The sequence below is a fragment of the Podarcis melisellensis genome (assembly GCF_964234715.1).
Source record: "Podarcis melisellensis genome assembly, chromosome: Z".
NCBI lineage: Eukaryota > Metazoa > Chordata > Lepidosauria > Squamata > Lacertidae > Podarcis > Podarcis melisellensis.
The window spans coordinates 46,612,359-46,634,210 of NC_138547.1; the positions used below are offsets into that span (position 1 = coordinate 46,612,359).

General features: G+C 44.9%; 1 protein-coding gene across 5 annotated transcripts in view; it reads right to left on the reverse strand.

Moving 5' to 3' along the window:
• The window catches only part of TEX11 (testis expressed 11), a 46,472-nt gene that overhangs the window by 15,801 nt on the left and 8,819 nt on the right, over positions 1-21,852 (reverse strand). For 3 of the 5 annotated variants that reach the window (XM_081896912.1, XM_081896910.1, XM_081896913.1), the window contains 13 exons: positions 19,997-20,077; positions 19,773-19,892; positions 19,427-19,507; positions 19,173-19,258; positions 17,361-17,418; positions 14,016-14,111; positions 12,230-12,311; positions 11,655-11,733; positions 11,002-11,153; positions 10,065-10,150; positions 8,788-8,925; positions 6,111-6,213; positions 4,001-4,116 (listed from right to left, as the gene is read on the reverse strand). In XM_081896912.1, coding sequence (XP_081753038.1) covers positions 4,001-4,116; positions 6,111-6,213; positions 8,788-8,925; positions 10,065-10,150; positions 11,002-11,153; positions 11,655-11,733; positions 12,230-12,311; positions 14,016-14,111; positions 17,361-17,418; positions 19,173-19,258; positions 19,427-19,507; positions 19,773-19,892; positions 19,997-20,077 — 1,278 coding nt within the window. The remainder of the gene's footprint in view (positions 1-4,000; positions 4,117-6,110; positions 6,214-8,787; positions 8,926-10,064; positions 10,151-11,001; positions 11,154-11,654; positions 11,734-12,229; positions 12,312-14,015; positions 14,112-17,360; positions 17,419-19,172; positions 19,259-19,426; positions 19,508-19,772; positions 19,893-19,996; positions 20,078-21,852) is intronic. The other 2 variants (XM_081896911.1, XM_081896914.1) reach the window with 1 other exon arrangement.

A 21,852-nucleotide genomic window follows, 5' to 3' on the forward strand; every position in this document is an offset into this window, starting at 1 on the left:
GAGAAAAAAATATTTCCCCCTCAGGCGCGGGGCTGGGTCGGGGGAAGCCCAAGCTTCCCCCGACCCCAGAACAGGCTGCTATCCGCAAGCCTAGGGAGCCCGGCGGGAAGTTGCGCCGGGCTTGCAGATAGCTGCACAGAGCTCGAAGCCTGGGGCGTGCTGAGTTCAGGATGCAGGCAGCTCTCCTCAAGCCTTGGGAGAGCTGCGCGACTTCACACAGCTCTCCCACGGCTTGCGGAGAGCTGCCCGAAGCCCGAAGCCTGCAGGCAGCTCTTGGCAAGCCGTGGGAGAGCTGTGCGAAGTCGTGCCAGGCTTGTGGATAGCTTCAGCGAAAGCCTGCATTTGCCCCATAGGACACACACACATTTCCCCTTAATTTTTGGAGGGGGAAAGTGCGTCCTATAGGGCGAAAAATACGGTATAAAGCACAGAATGGAAGCCAGAATTCATTTAATACAAGCTGAAATGTGAGAAACTGCAATACAGTGGTGCCCCGCAAGACGAACGCCTCGCAAGACGAAAAACCCGCTAGACGAAAGGGTTTTCCGTTTTGGAGGCGCTTCGTAAAACGAATTCCCCTATGGGGTTGCTTCGCAAGACGAAAAAAATCTTGCATCCCCCCGCGGGTTTTTTTCCGCTTTTTCCGCCCTTTTCTTAAGCTGCTAAGCCGCTTATCAGCTGTTCCGCTGATAAGCCGCTTAACAGCTGATTGCTGGAAGCCGCTTGACAGCTGTAGCGCTAATCCGCTAAGCTGTCAATGGGCTTGCTTCGCAAGACGAAAAAACCGCTATACGAAGAGCCTCACGGAACGGATTAATTTCGTCTTGCGAGGCACCACTGTATATCACATCAGACGGCAGGAGACTGAACTACTGGACTACTCCATTTGTTCTTTTGGAGGTCAGCTCCATTTGAGGCCTCCCTCCATCCAAAGGCAGGCAGGCAGCCTTTCCGCCAGAAAGCAGCAGAAAGGGAGATGGGAAGCAGGGGGTTCTCTGCCAAATCTGCTGAGGGCCACAGCCACATAGTTTAAAGCACACGGCATAAAATATAGCTGATTATCACACAGAGTAACCCACTCAAATGAATGAGCAGAGCTAAGTTAAGCCCGTAAATTTCAGTGGATCTTCTCTGAGCAAAACTTAGTTGCATACTACCTATCACTTACTGCAATAAATTCCGGGAACTGCATTTTACCCTTCACACCGCTACAACTCCCAGGACCCTGACAAACGACTGTTCCCAGGATTCCTTGAGGGAGGCCATGTGCTTTAAACATATGGTGCAAACATGATCCAGCTGTATTTGCCCCCCCCCCCGGGATGCTTCTGTTCCAGCTGCTTATTATAACTTTAAAAACTGGATTTTTATTCTGTTTATTAAATCTGTACACTGCCCTTCATCTGCGGATCTCAGGGCAGTTCACAACAAGCACAAAATATATAATAAAAACAAGAACAAAAAACCAACCAACCAACCAACCTCCACTTCTTTTTTGTGTGTCATATCTTTCAGACTGTGAGCAGGAACTGTTTTTTCTTATTATTATTCATCTTATATAAGCCACTCTAGGTGCCTTTTCAGCTGAACATCAGGATAAAAATGTTTTTAAACAACATCTTCATCGAACATATTTTAATTGAACCACCTCTTAACTGGAAGAGGAGTAATGAGATAGAAAATAACAGTAGGTGGCTGAATTCATTTTAAAAGGTTAAAAGTATCTCCATATTCATAAAAAACACATTTATGTTCCAGGCAGCTGTAGGCTATGACAAAAGCCTTTAAGTAGCCGCAATGCAACAACTCTCATCTTTTGGAAACTGCAAGAGCCCGGGTGGAGGAGACAGGATAGCTAGACAAAGGCTGCCACCTTAAATACACTTGCTGGAGATTGAAGTCCCACTGAAGGCAGGTGAGACTTGTTTCTCAACAAGCACCTGAGAATGCCACTCCTAAGACTGCATTAGACATGCTGGTTTAGAAGTGAATTCTTCTCATGTTTTATTTTCACTTTTTTCCTGCAAACAGTTTTTCTAAGCAACGGGATACAAAAGCAGCTTTGGTTGAAGGGAAAAAAACCACACAAGCAAACACCAATCCAAGGACAGCCAACTTTCATTCCCCCCCCCCCCTCCCCATAAAGATATATTTGGTAGCAACGAACAAAGCCCACTTCTGCTGAACTGCACCACACAATTGCAGACTGGAAATGAAGCAGCTGGCTTCTGAACTAACAGGTTGAAAGTTTCCAGTTTCCAGGTTAGGGAGTGCACCTGTGGACTGCTGGGTGTTACCAGAGCTCCTTTCAGGGCATAAAAAGCAACAGATGGCTTGCCACCATTTTTAACTGAGGATGTGGAAGGAAGTGCCACAGCTCAGTGGTGGAGCATCTGCTCCGAGCTCAGCTTCAGTTCTCAGCATCTGCAGGTAAAGGCTACCTGAAAACTCTGGAAAGCCATTGCTGGTCAGTGAGGATAGACAATACTGAATTAGATTGGCCAATAGTCTGAGTCTTGTGTAAATGCAACTTCCTAAGTGAATGCAAGTACCGTACTTTCCCGTATATAAGATGGGTTTTTTTTACTCTAAAATAATGTTTAAAAAGGGGGTCATCTTATACATGGATAGTGCATGGGGGGACTGGTGATTGGTTGCAGCCATGAGCAGAGCAAGAACTTGTCAGTGGCAATTTGGTGGGTGATTGGTTGCTGCTTCAAGGGCTGCTTTGGATTGGCTGCTGCTGTGTCAATTGGGCGTGCAATTGCTGGCTGCTGTTGGCTTCAGCGATGTGAGCGAACGTCAGCATTTGTCAGTTGAGTTAGTGATTTTCAGCATCCCCCCCCCCATTTTCTTAAATGCAAGTCCCCCAAAATAGGGGGCATCTTATAGACTGGAGCATCTTATACACAGAAAAATATGGTACTTGCTGGGCATTCACATACAATCAAAGGAATTTGCTGTCACAGTGCAAGACTGGAGTACCATGAATTCAAACATAGCAGAAATGAAATGTCTTGGCACAGTCTCTGGTAAGCAAAAGCAATTAAAAGTTCATCAAGTGAGGTCCTCTTATAAGGGCCACAGTCCCTGGAAGTTCATTTAAATGACTGCCTGGGGCAGAGCTTTACAAGTAGTGGCACCCACACTTTGTAAATACATTACCCCCATGAAACTAGGATGGTGGCAACAACCTGCTCTTTCAGGAGCCTCCTTAAGACTTCTTAAAAGAAAAGAAAAGAAAAAATCAACAGGCTTTGTCCGGATAGCATTGCCGGAAATTGTCTATGCTGATCTCACAGACACAAGTTAACGCTGCCTTAACTCTGTATTTTAGTTTTATTTTCTTATCTCTCTTTGTACACTACTGCAAAATTTTCATATGGTGGGAGGTGTATAAAACAAACAAAAAGATGCCCGCGTTACAGGGGGTTGGACTAGATGACCCTTGCGGTCCCTTCCAATGCTACAATTCTGCAATCTAGATACCTAGGTAGCGCTGGGAGAGACATGGGAATGTAGGACGCTGCCTTATGCTGAGTCAGACTATTGGCCCATTGACCTCAATCTTGCCTATGCAGATTGGCAGTGGCTCTCCAGGATTTCAGGTGCCATTGCAGATTGAGCCAGGGACCTTCTGAATACACAGCAGACACTCTGAGCTATGGCCGTCCCCAGAATATGTTAGTCTGTTTTGTGAACCCGATCTCAAGCAACCATGGAAGTATTCATTAAACCCATTTAATCTTGTAAGTGGGAGCTCTCCCACAGAAGCGAAAGGGGTCAAATGCCACACACTGATTTATGTGCGCATGCACACCAGCAAGGGCTACTAAGAACAAAGCAGAGAAAGAAAACCAAATTTTCTAGACCCAATGCATTTCTCTGCAAAGTAGACCTGTGGAAGTTTAATAAAGAAAGACAAGCTGCAGGTGCTTCACTTATACGAAAATCAGGACAGAAAATCAGGATAGAAGCCCCCCAACTTTTTTTTTTTTACCTCTAAAGCAAACTGGGCAGCTAATTTCAGGAGGTTAGCCAAACTTTGTTCTGACATCCAGGTCGTTGAGTCTGGGTCCGTTACGGCCCTTTCCATTTTATCAATTGCATGGGAAGCTTAAAAAAATGAAGAAGAAGGTGGAGGTGAGGGAGCAGGGAAGACATTAATGATAGGCTGTACTAGTTCATACAAGAGTGGTTGTGGTTTCTCAGATCAGCAGCTGGTTGTTCAAGGCATACAGGTGTCCTATCCTGAGGCAACAAAGTGCTCCTATAGTTGTGAAAGTACATGGCTTGTCTATCCACTGTGCTCATTACTATGGTTACTAAACCCCTAATCTGATCCCTTCAAAGGCCAGGCATTCCATTTTTTTGCCAAATAATCCACAGATGGAGTGTGTTTAGCTCTGTATGTATAACCAAAAGCAAGGACAAACCAGGACAGATCTGCATACGCTGAGCTATATGCATAGATGCAACCCAGAGAAATAACAACTCTAATGTAACTGGAGATATCATGCATCTCACTGCAGCACAGAGGACAGTGAGGTGAGCTCAGCAAGTCCAGGGGTAAACAGGCAGATCCACACTACATGTTTCAAGTACCTTCAACACACATTTGAAGCACATGACTTCAACCCAAAAATTCTAGGAACTGCAGCTTTCTCCTCATGGGGTATAATTCTCGGCACCTTTAACAAACCACAGTTCTCAGCAGGGCTTTTTTCAGCTGGAACTCACTGGAACTCAGTCCCATCACCTCTCAAGTGGGCACTGTTGCCCATTATAGGAAAACAAGGGAAGCACTCATGGTGAGTTCTGACATCTCCTTTTCTAGAAAAATAGCACTGGTTCTCAAGATGATATTATGGCCTTAGCTTTTGTAACGTGATTCTACTGTATGAACCAGCATGTTAAGAGTTCGGATATTCCTCACTCCGAAAGATTTCTCTGAGTGGCTTGCTAGTCAAATCAGTTTGGAGACTGTAGCAAGTGTAAAAGTTCTCAAAAAAGCAACTCTCATCATTACACAAAGAAACAAACTTGGATTTAACGTGGTATATTTGAAATCCCAAAATATACCATCCTGATTCCAAATATGTGACCAAATAACTGTGGTCAAGACCACCGATGGTATACACACATAGGGATAATAGTTACAGTTAACATTCATATAAATACTCCCAATAACTGCAACCAGGAAAGAAGCATGCTATCAATATAGGAAACCCTTATCTAATCATGACTATGTATCTCTTTTCTAAGATAAGAGAGAGTTACTGGCATTCCCAGATGAGTGTCACTGACCGTGGCACTCAAAACAGAGAGCCAGTATGGTGCTGAGGTCATACAGTGATGTAATAGGACCTGGGAGACCTATAAAATGGGAAGAGGAAGAATCATGTAGGCTACCTTGAGCTCCTTAGAGGATATAAAGGGGATATAAATGCAGTAAGTAAGTAATAAAAACACACAATCTTGAAACCTCTGTAGCCCCCTTATAATTCTGCTAGATGACATGTTCTGACGTAACAGATTCCAAAGCCTCAGATCTCGTCACTATAATTGCCAGTGAATTCTGTCCCTCCGTAACATCAAGAATGCTAAGCCAAGTTGCTCAAACATGCTATTATTCCATGAGATAATGTTGGGCAATCCCACTCACACTGACCAGTCACTGCCTCATTGCTAGGATGTGACATGGGCCTGTCTCTCTCCCCTTTAAGATGCTCTAGGTTTCAATTTCCATAAGCTCAAATCCACACTGTAGAAAGTGGGTGGTTGTGGCTTCACTACACCTGTTTGGCAGTCCTACATAGAAGGGAGGCAGAAAGCAGAGTTTCCTCTGCGTAACTTGCATACCCTTTTCAAGAACAGAAATCTATTCCTGTAGAAGGCGGTATTGTTACAAATATAGCTGTGGACAAGTATAGAGAAGACAACGAGACAGCTTGCTGAAGTTAGAAGCTGTAATGTTTAATGAGTTTAAGGACAGAAAACTACAGAACCCAAAGTTCCCTACCCACTTTTACCTCTAAGTCCTCCTGGGCAAGATAGGAAATCCCAAAGCAGAAAATATGACTAAATATTCCACCACCTTCTGTTTTTACCTGCTGCCACGTCGTTCTCCAAGATGGCAATTTTATAGAAATAAAAATAAGTGAATATGCAGTTAGGATGGTGCCTCTCGGCTTCCTTCAAGGCCTCCTTAGCCTGCAGACAGAGGGATTAGCAGGATTGCAGATTAAGTATTAAAGCAAGGACAACTAACAACAATTAAACACACAGGATGCATGGAACACATTGATATTATTTACATCATTTCACAGAGAACCTAGGGCAAGAGCCACCAGCCTGGCATCCAGGAAGTCTTCTAGTGGTGGTCCTGGGCAGGTACCCCAGGTTTTGAGGTTTATTTTATTTTATTTTTATTTTTTAAGTCTCTAGCCCTCCTAGAAAGAAAGTTAGGCAGCAAAAAGTGCATGTCTGTTCCAAGTGATTTCTGTGAAATGAAAATGGTGTGTGGCTACCTCGTATATCTTTCCTGGCCCTGAGGAAATGCTTCCTGTTGCAGGGGAGTGGACTAGATTACCCTCAGAGTCTCTTCCAACACTACAAGTGTGATCCTATATTAGGCAGCACCAGCATCGGGGAGGGTGGGTGTCATCTACATAATAAGGACTAGCATGACATGGTTGACGTCCAATAGTAAACATAAGGTCGTCTCTAATTTTGTATCATATGACAAAAGCAATCATTTTGTGTTTTGCCACGCCTCCTTTGTGGTAGCGTGTGGTAACCTATATATTTGAAGCTGTTGGCAACCCTTGACTTGGGGGTTCAAAAACCAAAGGGAAAAACTATTATCATCATGAGGTTAGATTAACCGCGCAAGACAAAAAACTTACTGTTCTGTTGCTTCATTTAGGGTTACCTTTAGCCAGTTTTTGTTGTTAATAATAATAATATAACAAATTACTTTTAACTGTGCACAGTTTGAATGCATACATATGGCGACAGTCTGTTAAGTAGTATGAAATAATTAATAATATTTAGATTGGGCATACCTGCTCAGTACAAAATCCCATTGAATTTATTAAAATGTGTCACTGCAGGCTTGCAGCTACTGGTCCAGGTTGAAGTCTTGTGTTGATAGGCAAGGCTCTGAATAATGTGGGGTCCAGGATATCTTAACCTGAGCCCTTATATTCCAGCCTGATCATTGAAGTCATCTAGGGCAGCACTGTTAAGTTGTCTCCCATGTTACAGAGGCCCAGCTGGCCTCATTCAGAAGTTGGGCATTTTGTCTCGCAAGTTCTATGCTAAAATATCTAGAGCAGCCAAACCAGCTGCCTGAGTGATTGCTTTGTGTTGTTACTATGTTGCTATATACTGATGTTTGGCAAGAGGGTGGCGTGTAAATACTTTTGCAAATAAATAGAACAAGAGCGCAATCCAATGCTCTGCTGTGCACTGTAGGTTTCTAGCAAAAGGGGCTGCCTCGGCTGCTGCAACTATGCAGGTGTAAAGAACAAGCAGGACATGAGAGCTTCCTATTAAAGGCTTTTGAGGTGGGGAGATGAATTGGAACCATGTGAGGAAGGGCCATGCACACAGCCTTGTTTCCTGAGTAGTCAAGTGCAAGCACAAGTTTGTGACCACAGGTGAGGGTCAGAGGATGCCAAGAGCTTCTATGAGCAAGGCAGAACTGGCTGCAGCAGTTGCCTGGGCTGCAAATGATGTTCCTTTAGGTGTTTGCAGTATAGTCTTCTGTGCCTTTGCAACAGACCACACGGGTGATAGAACCATAGTTTCAGCTATCAATTACCACACGAATATATGCAAGGAGAAACCTCATTTTTCAGATGAATTAATGTTAAACTTTAATAACCTAAACACAAGGAGGAATTTGGACAAGTACCCTTCCCTCTCTGAAGGCGAATGATTTCCATCACTGGGTGGTGATGACAAGACATGCAAAACTTGATTGCAGCACTTGCTCCTAACAACCTTTTGTTGGGCTGGCATAACATACATCTCCAACATTAAATAAAGAAAAAACAACCTTCTTGTGGGATGGGTTTTAATAGATAGGAGAGGATATATTAACTGCAATTTATCTCTCCGGGCACCCACGTGGGTGGGATGAAGAGTTTAAAAGTCCCACCCTTAGCAGCAAAATTAAAGGAATTGGCTGTCAGGCCTTCTTTTAATTAAGTCCAGCTGCGAAGCGAGCCGACTTCCTCTTTTCGTTTACCCCCCTTAAAAAAGAAATCAGACAACTGGAAGCTGCCTTAAAATATGATATACTTACTCATAGTCTTGCACTGGATCTCAGCTACAGCAGCAGTAAAATACATATATTTACAGTAAAAGCAGTCTCAGGCATACTGCCTGATCTGGAGCAAGTGGACATCCGTCCTCCTGCACAGCTGGTCAAAGAGCGGGGTGCGGGGGGAATACATCTTTGACTGTTCCCACTCAAGAGATGAAGGGAAATGACGTCACACACACTACTAATTGCATTTCTATGGTCTGAGTGCCTGCCAATCAGCCACACAGCTCTGTGGCAGTCAGCCCCTAATCTTACCATGTAGCAAGAATAAGCAATGTTAGGTTTGGCTGCTACATCTCCCACATTTCGAAAGGAAGATTTGCCCGTACCCCCACCCCACAAAACACCCCAGGCCTGATAATATTAAACAGAAGCAAAATTTAAGACTTTCCATAAGCTCATGGAGAAGGTTAAATTGGAAAAAACATCAGCACCTGAGGCTGGAGAAATACCTTGAGAGGCTCTTTCAAGCGAAGAAAGCAAGCAGCCATATTCCTTTCCAAACTTGCAAAGTTGTTCTCTATTTGTCTGCCTGAGCAGAGTTTGAATGAGTAAGTGTACCACTCAAGGGCTTCATAATACTTTTCCTCCTAGAAAATAAGCATTGTGTCTTAAACTGATTGTATTCTGTGAGTTCCAAGCTCATGGGTTGTGAACAAGTATGCAGTTGTTCTGTTCTTCATCAATAGGAGGTTGGAGAGCATGGTGACTTCTCAAAGCCAAGCAGGCTAGGATAACACTGATTATTTAGATCTCAGAGTTGGGGAACCACCTGCATTTTGAAAGGTATGTACTGCAATCCAGCACAACAATCCTTGCTGAAAACCACTAACACAGCCCTTGAAAAATACTGGCTTAGGAACCTCGAGTATAAAAAATGAAAGAGGCTGCATTTTATTTCATTTCATAACCAGTCCATGTCTGCTAAACTTATTCCTGTACCTGTTTATTTTGAAAGCTCAGATACCCAAAATATTGGCAAAGTGCAAGGTGAGTGGGAAGGTGTTCCAAAGGAATGCTACATTCAGGGTTCAGCCCACAGACTGCTTGCATTTACCATACATAAGGAGTTAACCACGTGTGGTAGTCAAATAATAATAATAATAAAATTAATTTATATCCTGCCCTCCCTGGCCAGAACTGGGCTCAGGGCAGCTAACATCAAAAATATATAATACATTAAGACAAAATTCAGCAATCGACTGACATACAGCTTAAAATCGGATTAAGCAAATTATAACTATAACTATAGGGGTTGGGAACCTTAAGTACTCACCAGGCTCAGCTATTTGTATGAGCCAGTGAGAAGAGTTAGAGAAGCCACCTGTATGCAGGGTCTTGTAAAAGGAGAGGGGTCAGACTGAGCCCCGACCAAAGACCTGGTGGAACAGCTCCATCTTGCAGATCCTGCAGAAAGATGTCAAGTCCCGCAGGACCCTGGTCTCTTGCAACAGAGCATTCCACCAGACTGGGGCCAGGGCCGAAAAGGCCCTGGCTCTGGTCGAGGCCAGTCTAACCTCCTTGAGGCCCGGGACCTCCAAGATGTTATTGTTTGTGGACCATAAGGTCCTCCGCGGGGCATACCAGGAGAGGCAGTCCCGTAGGTACAAGAGTCCCAGATCGAATAGGGCCTTAAAGGTTAGAACCAGCACCTTAAACATGACCCTGTATTCCACTGGGAGCCAGTGCAAGAAGAAAACAAGAAGAAAAACTTTGCATGGCTCCAAACCTTATAGTATTTGGTAGCTCTCTCCCACAGAACACGGTGCAGGTGATCCAGTGTTTCAGGACGAAGAAACTTTCCTTGGTTGTGGTCTGAGGAGACAAAGTTCAGCACTTCACCAATTTTAGAGCATCAAACATATTTGCAAGGACAGGAGCAAAGTGCACTCTATTAAAAATCCTCAAAGCCAAACTAAAATGTGACCTTAACTAAAGCTGGACTCTTGGCATCTTACATAAAGCCTGGTTCTAAGAATGCTCAATCAAAGTTAAGTCCTACCTGTTACTTTCACCCAAGCAAATATGCTTAAGATAATCTTAAGGGCAATATATCCTCAACCAGTGTGGCCCATTCCTGACAGGACAGCCAGGCCAGGGAAGAGGAGGACAACAGCATTTGCAGTGGAAAAGTGGGTCAGGGATTCAAAACCACCTTCCTCTGCCCCACTTTCCCCACAAACCCTTACATTTGTCTAGAAGCCTAGGTCATTGTTAATAACTGGGCAGAGACAGAAACTAACTGGCCTTAACTGTTATCATATGGAGCTGCTGAAATTGATTTGTGGGCTCCCAGTTCCCGAAGTTCCTATATCTTGAACTGGAATGGCATGTGGGATGGCAAAAAGGAAGTTGCTGCCTGGGGAAGGGGACCATTACTGAGCCTGAAGCCCCTTAAGGACCACCTGATCCCTTATACTCCCCTTCAGTCCCTGAAATCCTCTGATGGGACACTTCTGGGGGTTGGCCTTCATCAGGGACTGAGCGTTTAGTGTGCAGGCCCTGCCCTGTAAAACTCCCTGCCAGTAGATGTTTGGCAGAAACCACCCCTTGCCTTCTCTCAGATACCTCTTAAAAACTGCCCCTTTTAGACAGGCCTGACCAATATGATTTTTTCTTTTTACTGAGTTACCACCAAGGAGCATCAAAAGAACACTGGCACAGACCTGCAATAACACCTTCAATTATATTTTGGGCAAGCGACTCATTCATTGTCTGTATCAGGAGTTCAATCTGAAGAAGACTGATTTTGCCAAAATCCGGGAATCCTTTAAACCTCTCAGCAAGTGAGTCCAAAAAGTCTAGTGCGATGGTCTGCCTAGATATGCAAAGAACATGCAAACAGGTTGGGCATATGGACTGCCAGTCACTGGCAACAAGAAAGGCAGGTAGCATTCATGAATTGAGTTTCCAATAGCAAAAGAACCTAGATTCCTATCCACCCACATTGCCCTCTAAAGGGAGAAAATTCCAGTCACTCTCTGATGCTCTCACACCAAAAGCTTCATGAAACACCGCCATCCTGACAACCGACCATTTAGAACTGCATACACCAAATGTATGTACACCTGCAATAATACTAATTGCAGGCCTCAATCTGCTCACCCAAACAGACCTCCAAAACGGTTTGAGCACCTAAATGTGCCCAGATGAAAGAGCCATTGCCCCTTTATTTTCTCATCATTCCCAATACTCCTGTAATTTTTCTCTTAAGGAATTCTACCATGACAAGCCATGTCATAATTTGAGTTCCTTTCCTTAGCGTCTATTCTGCTTGATGAAAAACTACTACTGGTCAGGTTCCCTTAGATAGCTGTACCTCTCATGCTCCAGAAGCAGTTTTGCTATATCCACAAAAAAATCTAGGGTGAACCCATGACGCAGAAGTTCATCAATAGCTGGAGAGGGAAGGAAGTGGCAAGGTTAGTGTGTCACTGAAAGCAAAGGGTGGAGAGGAAGATAAAATCAGACAAACAGAAACATCAATACTGTTCAGGTTTTGATTTCCAAGTGCTAATCACAGAATCCAGATAGACAGGATTGTAGCTGATTTGATTAACTTGGGTGGGGTCTCAGAAAATACTGAATGTGCATTATATAATAACAAATATCCCTCCAAATCTATGCTAATGGCACTGACGAAGGAAAATATTCACTTAGGTGAATATGGACTGAGAGTGCAAGCACCTGTACTGTAAACAGCCATTTTTCTACTTTGCAGTTCATACTCTTTGTTAAAAACAGAAGAGGCTCATCAACTAAAACACCGTGCAGTATAAAATGAAGTTGCCTCTGTTGCCATTGATTAAACAGTCCTGGCACTTTCCCTCACAATTCAACCTTCCTTTACAGGCATGATGCCACATGTGACTTATTTTGAACCAAGGATGGTACCTGCGCCAAGTTCTGCCTCTAGCACATCACCTTTCAGGAGAATCCTAATTTTCAAGAACAAACCAGCTGGATGCAAATCCTCCTGTAAATCAAGAAATCAAGACATTATTTTGACAGCCAAACTATTCTTCACCATATTCAGGATATTTTTAACTGGCTGCTGTCAGAGCTTAGCTTATTCATAACTCTGAAAGAATGTCAAGGCCCTCTCATCAGCACTCCCCAAAATATATATTCTAAATAATCTCCTAGAATAATTTTAAACATCCTTAGCAACAAGTCAGCCAGCATTGCGATTATAATTTCTCATCCCAGAGCCTCAAAACTATATTCTTTATTTTTTTCAGAATTCTTATATGGAGAGTTGGAGAGAAGAAATTGCCTCTTTACTGTCTCCAATATCCCATCTTCTTCTGAGATAGCAGAGACCCCAGGAGTATCAGCTGCCCGTGACACCAAAGATCGTTTAAAGGGGTGAAGGAGGATGCTGTTCGCTCTCTGCATTCACACCATACATTAAAAACACCTGACTTCCCCCAAAAATCCTGGGAACTGAAGTTTACCCCTACAAAGTTATAGTTCCCAGCACCCTTTGGGGGAAGTTATGTGCTTTAAATGTATGGTGTGCAAACACATCTGCTCTTTTGTAAACAAAACAAATAAACTCCATACTTCCCCACACCACTCCCACACTGGCATTGGCCACAATCAGATAGACCATGGGTAGGCAAACTAAGGCCCTGGGGCTACATCTGGCCCATTCACCTTCTCAATCCAGCCCATGGATGGTCCGGAAATCACTGCATTTTTACATGAGTAGAATGTCCTTTTATTTAAAATGCACCTCTGGCTTATTTGTGGGGCATAGAAATTCGTTCATTCCCCCCCCCAAAAAAAAAATATAGTCCGCCCCCCCCACAAGGTCTGAGGGACAGTGGACTGGCCCCCTGCTGAAAAAGTTTGCTGACCCCTGAGATAGATGAACTAAGAAGGAGCAAAGAAGGATGGAAGCCACTCCCTCACTCTGCCGCTACAAGGGGAAGAGGGGATAAAAGGGAAAGACTCCTTTGCCCCTGGACAGGGCAATAATAGCAGGTAAATTACTCTTCCAAGCACATTATGCAGCTATTGCTTTGAGAGTAGAAATTGGTACTACACTGCTAATAAAGCTGCTGCACAGAGCAGCCCTGAATTCTCATGTCTCTATGTGAAACAGCAAATGGCCTCACACTTTGTAAGGCAACCCTGAATTCTCCATTCCGTGTAAATGTCTGGCAACTGTGCACAACCTTCATGGAAAACCAGATGCATTGTGTCAAAATCACTGCATAACCCTATGTTCCTGCTAAAATCATACAGCCATAATGGTTCAATATAACATAACTCTTAGGGTCAGTGACAAAATTTTCATTAAGATCAAACAATGTTCACAATGCAGTATACAAGCTTTCAAGTTACAGAGGACTCTTCTGCAGACCAAAGGTTCAAGATTACCCAGGAGGGGAGTTAATGGAAAAACGAATGCTTCCAAATATAAGTTTAATGGTGAACCCTTGTTTGCAGGTTGTTTGAGTCATAAGATGAAGATAGAACAAAATTTTGTTTCAGACTGAAATGTAGAGTTTAGTGATAAAAGCAAAGAGGCTTGGGGGAAAGATACGGTTTCTGGAGTAGCCCCACTGACTGCAGCACTTAACTCTCAGCAGAAACCAATCCAATCCATATGCTTAGAGCACAAGCAAATCACTCAATCCCATGTCTTTCAAACAGCTGTTTGCTCCCTCACCTCATTAGCCATGGTGACAGCTACAAGAGCTTTGTGTTCATGACCACTTATGCCCGAATCCAGATAGACATTACTTAGTAACCGCAGTACTTTAGCCTACAATTAAAAATAAATGAATATATAATAATAATAATAATAATAATAATAATAATAATAATAATAATAATAAATTTTATTTATATCCCGCCCTCCCCAGCCGGAGCTGGGCTCAGGGCGGCTAACAATCAAAATAATCCGACATTCTAAAAACATTCATTATAAAAATTAAGTAAATCAAATTAAAATCAAATTAATGGCAACCATCAAGCAAATTCTGTGTAGATTGCCGATTGCCAGAGGAGGGGGGTCAGGCTGCGCCCTGACCGAAGGCCTGGTGGAACAGCTCTGTCTTGCAGGCCCTGCGGAAAGATGTCAGGTCCCGCAGGGCCCTAGTCTCTTGTGACAGAGCGTTCCACCAGATTGGAGCCGCGGCCGAGAAGGCCCTGGCTCTGGTTGAGGCCAGCCTAACCTCTCTGTGGCCTGGGATCTTTAGGATGTTTTTATTTGCAGACCGTAAATTTCTCTGTGGGACATACCAGGAGAGGCGGTCCCGTAGGTACGAGGGTCCTAGGCCGTATAGGGCTTTAAAGGTGAGAACCAGCACCTTAAACCTGATCCTGTACTCCACCGGGAGCCAGTGCAGCTGGTATAATACCGGATGGATATGATCTCGCAGCGAAGACCCCGTAAGGAGTCTCGCCGCGGCATTCTGCACCCGCTGGAGTTTCTGGGTCAGTCTCAAGGGCAGCCCCACGTAGAGCGAGTTACAATAATCCAGTCTGGAGGTGACCGTCGCGTGAATCACAGTGGCTAGGTCAGGGCGAGAGAGATAAGGAGCCAACTGCTTAGCTTGGCGGAGATGGAAAAATGCCGTCTTTGTTATAGCTGTAATCTGCGCCTCCATAGAGAGGGAGTTATCGAAGATTACACCCAAACTCTTAACGGACGATGTTGGCACTAATTGCACCCCCGCAAGAGATGGGAGTTGCCCCCTCAGTCCCATATCGCTCCGTCCCAGCCAGAGGACCTCTGTCTTAGAAGGATTTAACTTCAACCGGCTCCCACGTAACCATCCAGCCACAGCTTCCAGACATCTGGTCAGTGTATCTGGGGCCGAGTCAGGATGGCCGTCCATCAACAGATAGAGTTGGGTGTCATCGGCATACTGATGGCAACCCAGCCCAAAACTCCGGACAAGCTGGGCGAGGGGGCGCATAAAGATGTTAAAAAGCATCGGGGAGAGAATCGCACCCTGAGGCACTCCACACACCAAGGAGTGGCGCGATGACAATTCCCCCCCAAGTGCCACCCTCTGTCCCCGACCAGAGAGAAACGAGCGCAGCCATTGAAGGACTGTGCCCTGGATTCCCACGTCGGCAAGGCGGTGGTCCAGGAGTTCATGATCGACCATGTCGAAGGCTGCTGACAGGTCCAGAAGAATCAGCAGCCCCGACCCGCCTCGATCCAGCTGCCTGCGGAGATCGTCTGTTAGGGCGGCCAGAGCCGTCTCGGTCCCATGACCAGCACGGAAGCCGGACTGGAATGGATCGAGAGCCGATGTTTCATCCAGAAACCTACCAAGCTGTTCAGCAACCGCTCTCTCAATCACCTTACCCAGGAATGGGAGATTTGAAACCGGGCGGTAATTGGATAGATCTAAAGGGTCTAATGATGTTTTCTTTAAGAGCGGACGCACCACTGCCTCCTTCAGTTCCCCTGGGAATATCCCAGTGCCAAGGGACAAATTGATGATATCCCCCAGGGGGGCCCGCACCTCGTCTGGACACGCTCTAATCAGCCAAGACGGGCACGGGTCAAGGGGACAGGTGGTGGGCTTTTCAGCTTGGAGGAGTCTGTCCACATCGGCTGGGGATATCCGGTCAAAGTGGTCCAATACTGGACCCGAGGACAGTCGAGGGGCCTCCAGTTCCTTTATTGTATCCAAATTGGCAGGGAGGTCATGGCGGAGCAACAGGACCTTCTCCGCAAAGAAGCTCGCAAATGCCTCACAGCTGTGTGCCGAATTGTTATTTAAATTTGGCTGTCCTTCAAGGGACGTTAAAGACCTAATTATACTAAATAATTGCGCCGGGCGAGAGCTAGCGGAGGCAATGGAGGCCGAGAAGTAGGACTTCTTAGCGGCCTTCACTGCCATCTCGTAGGTTTTCATAAAAACCCTATAAGATGTTCTTGAGGCTCCGTCACGGGCACCCCGCCATACTCGCTCTAGCCGTCTGAGGTCCCGCTTCATTTTCCGAAGCTCCTCGGTAAACCAGGGAGCCCGGTTTCTGCGGGGTCGCAGAGGGCGCCTAGGTGCGATCTCATCGATGGCTGCTAGGAGTTGGATATTCCAGCTCTCAACCAGCTCAGTCAATGAGTCGCCAGGGGGAGCAAGGTCCCGCAAGGCCTGACGGAATCTATCAGGGTCCATCAGCCTCTGCGGGCGAGCCCAAATTGGCTCGCCACCTAAGCAGGGTGGGGGTGGAAAATCAATCCTGGCTTTCAGTGCGTAGTGATCAGACCATGGCACTTTCATTGGAGGAGACATGATCACATCTATACCGGCGCCAAAGATCAAATCCAGCGTGTGGCCTGCTTGATGTGTGGGGCCCGACACAAACTGGGAGAGCCCTAGTGTCGCCATGGAAGACACCAGGTCCAGTGCCTGTGAGGAGGGAATGGCATCAGCATGGGTGTTGAAGTCCCCCAATACCAATAGGTTAGGGAACTCCAAGGCCCAGCCGGCCACCGCCTCCAGCAGGCCTGACAGGGTGGCTGCTGGTGCGCTAGGTGGCCGGTACACCAGCCAGACAGCCAAGCTCTCCTCGGAGCCCCACACTAGGCCAACACATTCAATGCCGGGGATCGATGGCGATGGTAGAGCCCTGAAAGAACAATCTTCCCGGATTAATAATGCCACCCCTCCCCCCCGGCCCACAGTCCGCGACTGGTGGAGGACAGAGAAACCCGGGGGCGCCATCTCTCGTAATGGAACAGTTTCCCCTTCGCGCACCCAGGTCTCCGTTACACAAGCCAGGTCAACCCCGTGCGAGGTGAAGAAGTCTCGCAGGGTGGCGGTTTTGTTGCCTATAGACCTGGCATTGCACAACACCAGTGACGGAGGTGAGTAATCCTTGTTCACCCTACCTTCGTCCCTCGGGATGGGGCGCAGATTGGAAGGGGTACGAGCATATCCGTATCTCAATCCCCTTCGCCTCAAAAGGCTGGCATAAATGAATCAGTTCCAACCCCAAAGGAAAAAGGATTCCTCCATTGGGCTACATGTGTTTTACAAAGATTTCTCACCTGCATTGCTTTTCCATTGGAGTATTTCCTATCCATCTTTCCAATTTCATAACTCTGGCTGTTGAAAAGGGGGAAACCGACAACAGACTAGCTGATTATTCATAGCATAGAAAAGACCCACTTGGCTATATTCACAGGAAATAGCATACTGTGTAAGAATAACTATATCCAGTCCATGGTACCAATTTTTCTCTTATTGTTTTACATGCAATGTTCCACAGTGAAGAAATTATACTGTAGATTAACCACTGCAAAGATGGTGAAGGCAGTGGAGTGTCATTTACTAATCACCTGAAGATTCCCCAATGCTCTGAATGGTAGGTGGTCCTCCTCTCCATGGAGGGCTCTTCAGTCATAGACCCATCTCCCCAATTTTGCTATCTGCTCCATCTTAAAAGTCCTCCATGAAATTTTAGTTGAAAGAAAAATCCAGGGCCCATGTATGAATAATCAGCTCACATGAAAGTGTTCAAGTCTTATTTCAAATGGCAAATTTGAAGCTGGCTGTCTACTCATAAATGAATATTGTCTGGAATAAGTGTCCTAGCCTGTCCCTGCCATCTCAAGGGACAAGTTAGAGCCTATGTCAGCAAACGTACCAGCAAATAAGCAAGCTAGTCAGCTGCTTAAAATACAACATGAATTATATTTTGGGACAAGATGGGATTCAAGATTGTTCATCTCTTCCTCTACCAGAAATAAATTTATGATGGAGCTTTTCTGTAAACACTGTTTACTTTAAAAGATGTACAGTGGAACCTCATGTTACGGACAGGATCCATTCCAGGTTCCACACAGAACTGCCGCAAGCCGAAATGCCGCGTCTGCGCACGCATGCGGCACAATTTAGCGCTTATGCACATGCGTGAGCGACAAAACCTGGAAGTAACCCACTCTGGTACTTCAGGGTTGCCGCGGGACGCAACACGAAAACACGTAACCTGAAGCAGATGCAACATGAAGTGTGACTGTACTGGTGCAATCCCCTGTTCACTGGCCATGACAGGTCATGGGTTCCTCAACTTTGGTCTAATGTCTGCTTCCTTTAAGAAAAAAGCAGCTTTGGGAGGGTTCAATCTGGAGTGCAGCAGCAGAGGGAAAGAGTTGCTGTACCCTCTCGGGTCACTGCTTCTCTTCATCAAACCACCCAAGCTGCTGTCTCCACCTTCCAAATGCATGCTAACTTCCCTTGGGAAAATGCTCTCACAAGACTAGATTTTCTGCAATTGCAAACAACTTTTCAAGCCACTAGATGGTGCCAAACGACACAATTCAAACCAACACTTGTTTGCCTTTGGTATATCAGAGACAGGACATTTTATCTCTATAGCCTAGAAAAAACAAAAAATGCCTGCTTGTTCTTTTTTTGGAGGAAAGGGCAGCATATGCTATCGGCAGGTACCTTCTGTTGTAGCATTTTAATGCTTGCGGAAACCATTTCTATTCAGTCAGGCTTATGCAGGTGGTTCAGAAGGCATCTTTCAATAAAAATTTATGATGTTAAGATTTAAATGGTTTTTAAGTGGTACCTCAGGTTACAGGCGCTTCAGATTACAGACGCTTCAGGGTTACAGACTCCGCTAACCCAGAAACAGTACCTCGGGTTAAGAACTTTGCTTCAGGATGAGAACAGGAATCGCGCGGCAGCAGCAATGGGAGGCCCCATTCAGCTTAAGAACGGACCTCCAGAGCAAATTAAGTTCTTAACCTGAGGTACCACTGTAAATCGCTCCAATTATTTAATCAATAGTGGTACATAAATATTTTTTATAAATATATACTGAATAAACAAAAGACTACTCATGAAATTACCAGAGCCAAAAGGAGCTCTCTTCATATCTCTTCTGTGTATATCCTTCCACACCAAAGTTATAGCACAGGCGGGAGAGGTAACAGGTCTGCAAATATATGAAACAAATGTTTATCAAGTACTGCTGTGTTAAAAGGCCAAGATGTGTGTGGAATAGTTGAAACATTTCCCCTAATTTTCAGTGAAGCACCAATGCAACAGAATAGAGTACAAATGCATCAAAAACTATTATAAAGACAGTCTCATGGCTACTCACCTTTTGCGGCAGGGTCATCAGGATCTTTTTGCACTGAAGAACACATGTGACTGCTTTCTGATGATTTCCTTCAGCAACGGCCTGAGAAAGCAAAAGAACAGGCCAGTAAACTGCTACGTTGTGCCACAGGTCAATTTTAAATTGATGTTTCAAAATTCTAGAAAACTATGTTTGTATTGGAAACACGTTCACAGAAAGAGTGTGTCAGGTTCTATGAATTAAAAATGTTGGAAGCCATTGAACTGCAGAAAGCACATCATATGAACAATACGAATGAAGACAACACTCATTACATTGCCATAGCACTACCACAGCAGCTTGGCATTTATTTTTTGCACCAACGTACCGATTCAGCCTGGAAAGAGATAATTTTGAACATGCCATTCTCTATATCAGATTTGTGTTCACAAATATCAGTCTCTCTAGGACTCCTCTTTTTCAGCAGAGCATACAGTTGTTTCAGACTCTGCAAAATGAAGCAGGTAATATGCTTAAAAACAACCAACAAACCATGGTATTTGCTAAAAACACACCAAAAAAACATTATTGCACAGGAAGGCAAAAACTTACATCCAAAGCAATCTCAAAAAATTCATTGGCAAGATCAGATTTTCCAACATTTGCATAGCCTTTCCCGGTCTTTGTAGCCATCTGGATCATAAAATAAATTTGTAAGTTTAAAACAAAACATGGACATTGGCCTCTATGGAATCCTACAAAACCAGTACATATTTTCAATAGAATAACAGAATCGAGAGACCTTTACAACAGTTTGGCTGGTTTAAATTAGAGATTGTGATCCTGGCTTATGGCTTTTTGAGCTGAGACCAAGAACCAAACCTGCACGCTCACCCATCATGCATAGCCTCATGCCTCTGTGCACCTGCTTAAGTGCAACTGCCACATCCTTCCCGGACAGCAATGCTGGGAGTGATAAGGACTGCATTCTGAAATCATGGAGCATCGCTGCCATCCAGCGCTAGACAATGCTGAGCTAGATGGACCACTGGTCTGGCAGTGCAGGGCAACATTTCTGGTATCTTGCCAGGCTCTAACCTGACTCAGGACGATTCAACCTCTTAAAAAGACCCAGACTTCCCAGGAGGAAACAGCAGCCCAACTCCAGAACTGGTCCGAAAGGCCTCAATATCCATGGAGACACCTGGAAGGACCCACAGGAAGGTTCCCTGACTCATATGCTTCTCAGTCTGAGTCTGAATCACCTCCCAGCTCCAGACAGCATGCCAGGAAGGTCAAGTGGCCACTCAGTAAAGGACCCCCTACGTGGAAACTCAGAGGAACATAGCAGCTCATGAGCCATGGGGTCCTTGGCAGTAAAGGGCTGCTCAAGAGCAGAATTAAATGCACTTGATCCTGGATGGAGTTTGAGAGACCAGACTATGCAAGTTCTCAGTTGATGACCAGCAGCTGCTGAAGCAACACACATCTTTCAGCTCCCAGACTTTTCTAACCTGACTTCTTTGCTCTACCTCTTGACGGACCTCTAAACCTATGTGTGATGACTCAAGTCTTCTGTACTGCACTCAGTTATGGACATTGGTTTATGACCTTTTGACGTTTGCTTCTCCTGGGCTTCCTGTTTTGGAGGCTCCTCTGGCTCTTGACAAGTGCTGTTGTTTTGGATCCCAGCCTGTGGCTAATCTTGTTGCACGCAACTACCCTACCCAGTGCTCAGGACCTGGGACTTCAATTTGGATGGAGGACTACTGCAATTTGTTTATACCAAACTAGGGAAGTGGTGCAGTACTGGTCTACTAATCAGGACATGAAGGCACACCCGTTTCATATCCTAGAAAGTAAGCCAGGAATAAACCAATTCCCCATTTTGGGTGTAATGGGGAGCTGTGGTTTAAACAAGCCGTAACAGAAGTGTCAAAAGCAGGTGCATGCAAGGAGGAGCAACAGGGGAGCATGTGAGCACAACGTCTATCATCAGGTTTATTACCTATAATTTATTACCTGTGGTAATAAAGTAGTTCATTAACCATGTTAATAAAACTGATTGTTAAATGTGAGGCAGACCCTACCTGACATTCTGCTTCATAAAAAACTGCAAACAGCAAATACTTTAGAATTATTATAAAATATAGTAGCACCTTGGTTTACAACCTTAACCCGTTCCGGAAGTCCAGTCTTAAACCAAAGTGGACTTAAACCAAGGTGTGCTTTTCCATAGAAAGTAACGGAAAATGGTTTAATGAAAAGCAACCCCTAAAACAGCAACTCAATACAGTGATACCTTGGGTTAAGTACTTAAGTGTGTGGCACCCAAAACAGAAGTGCAGCCACAAACGGAGTTTGTTCAGAATCCAAAAAAAATACACAACCTGGAGCACTCATTTCCAGGTTGTAATTAGTTGTAATCCAAAATGGTCGTATACTAGGCTGTTCGTAAACTGAGATAC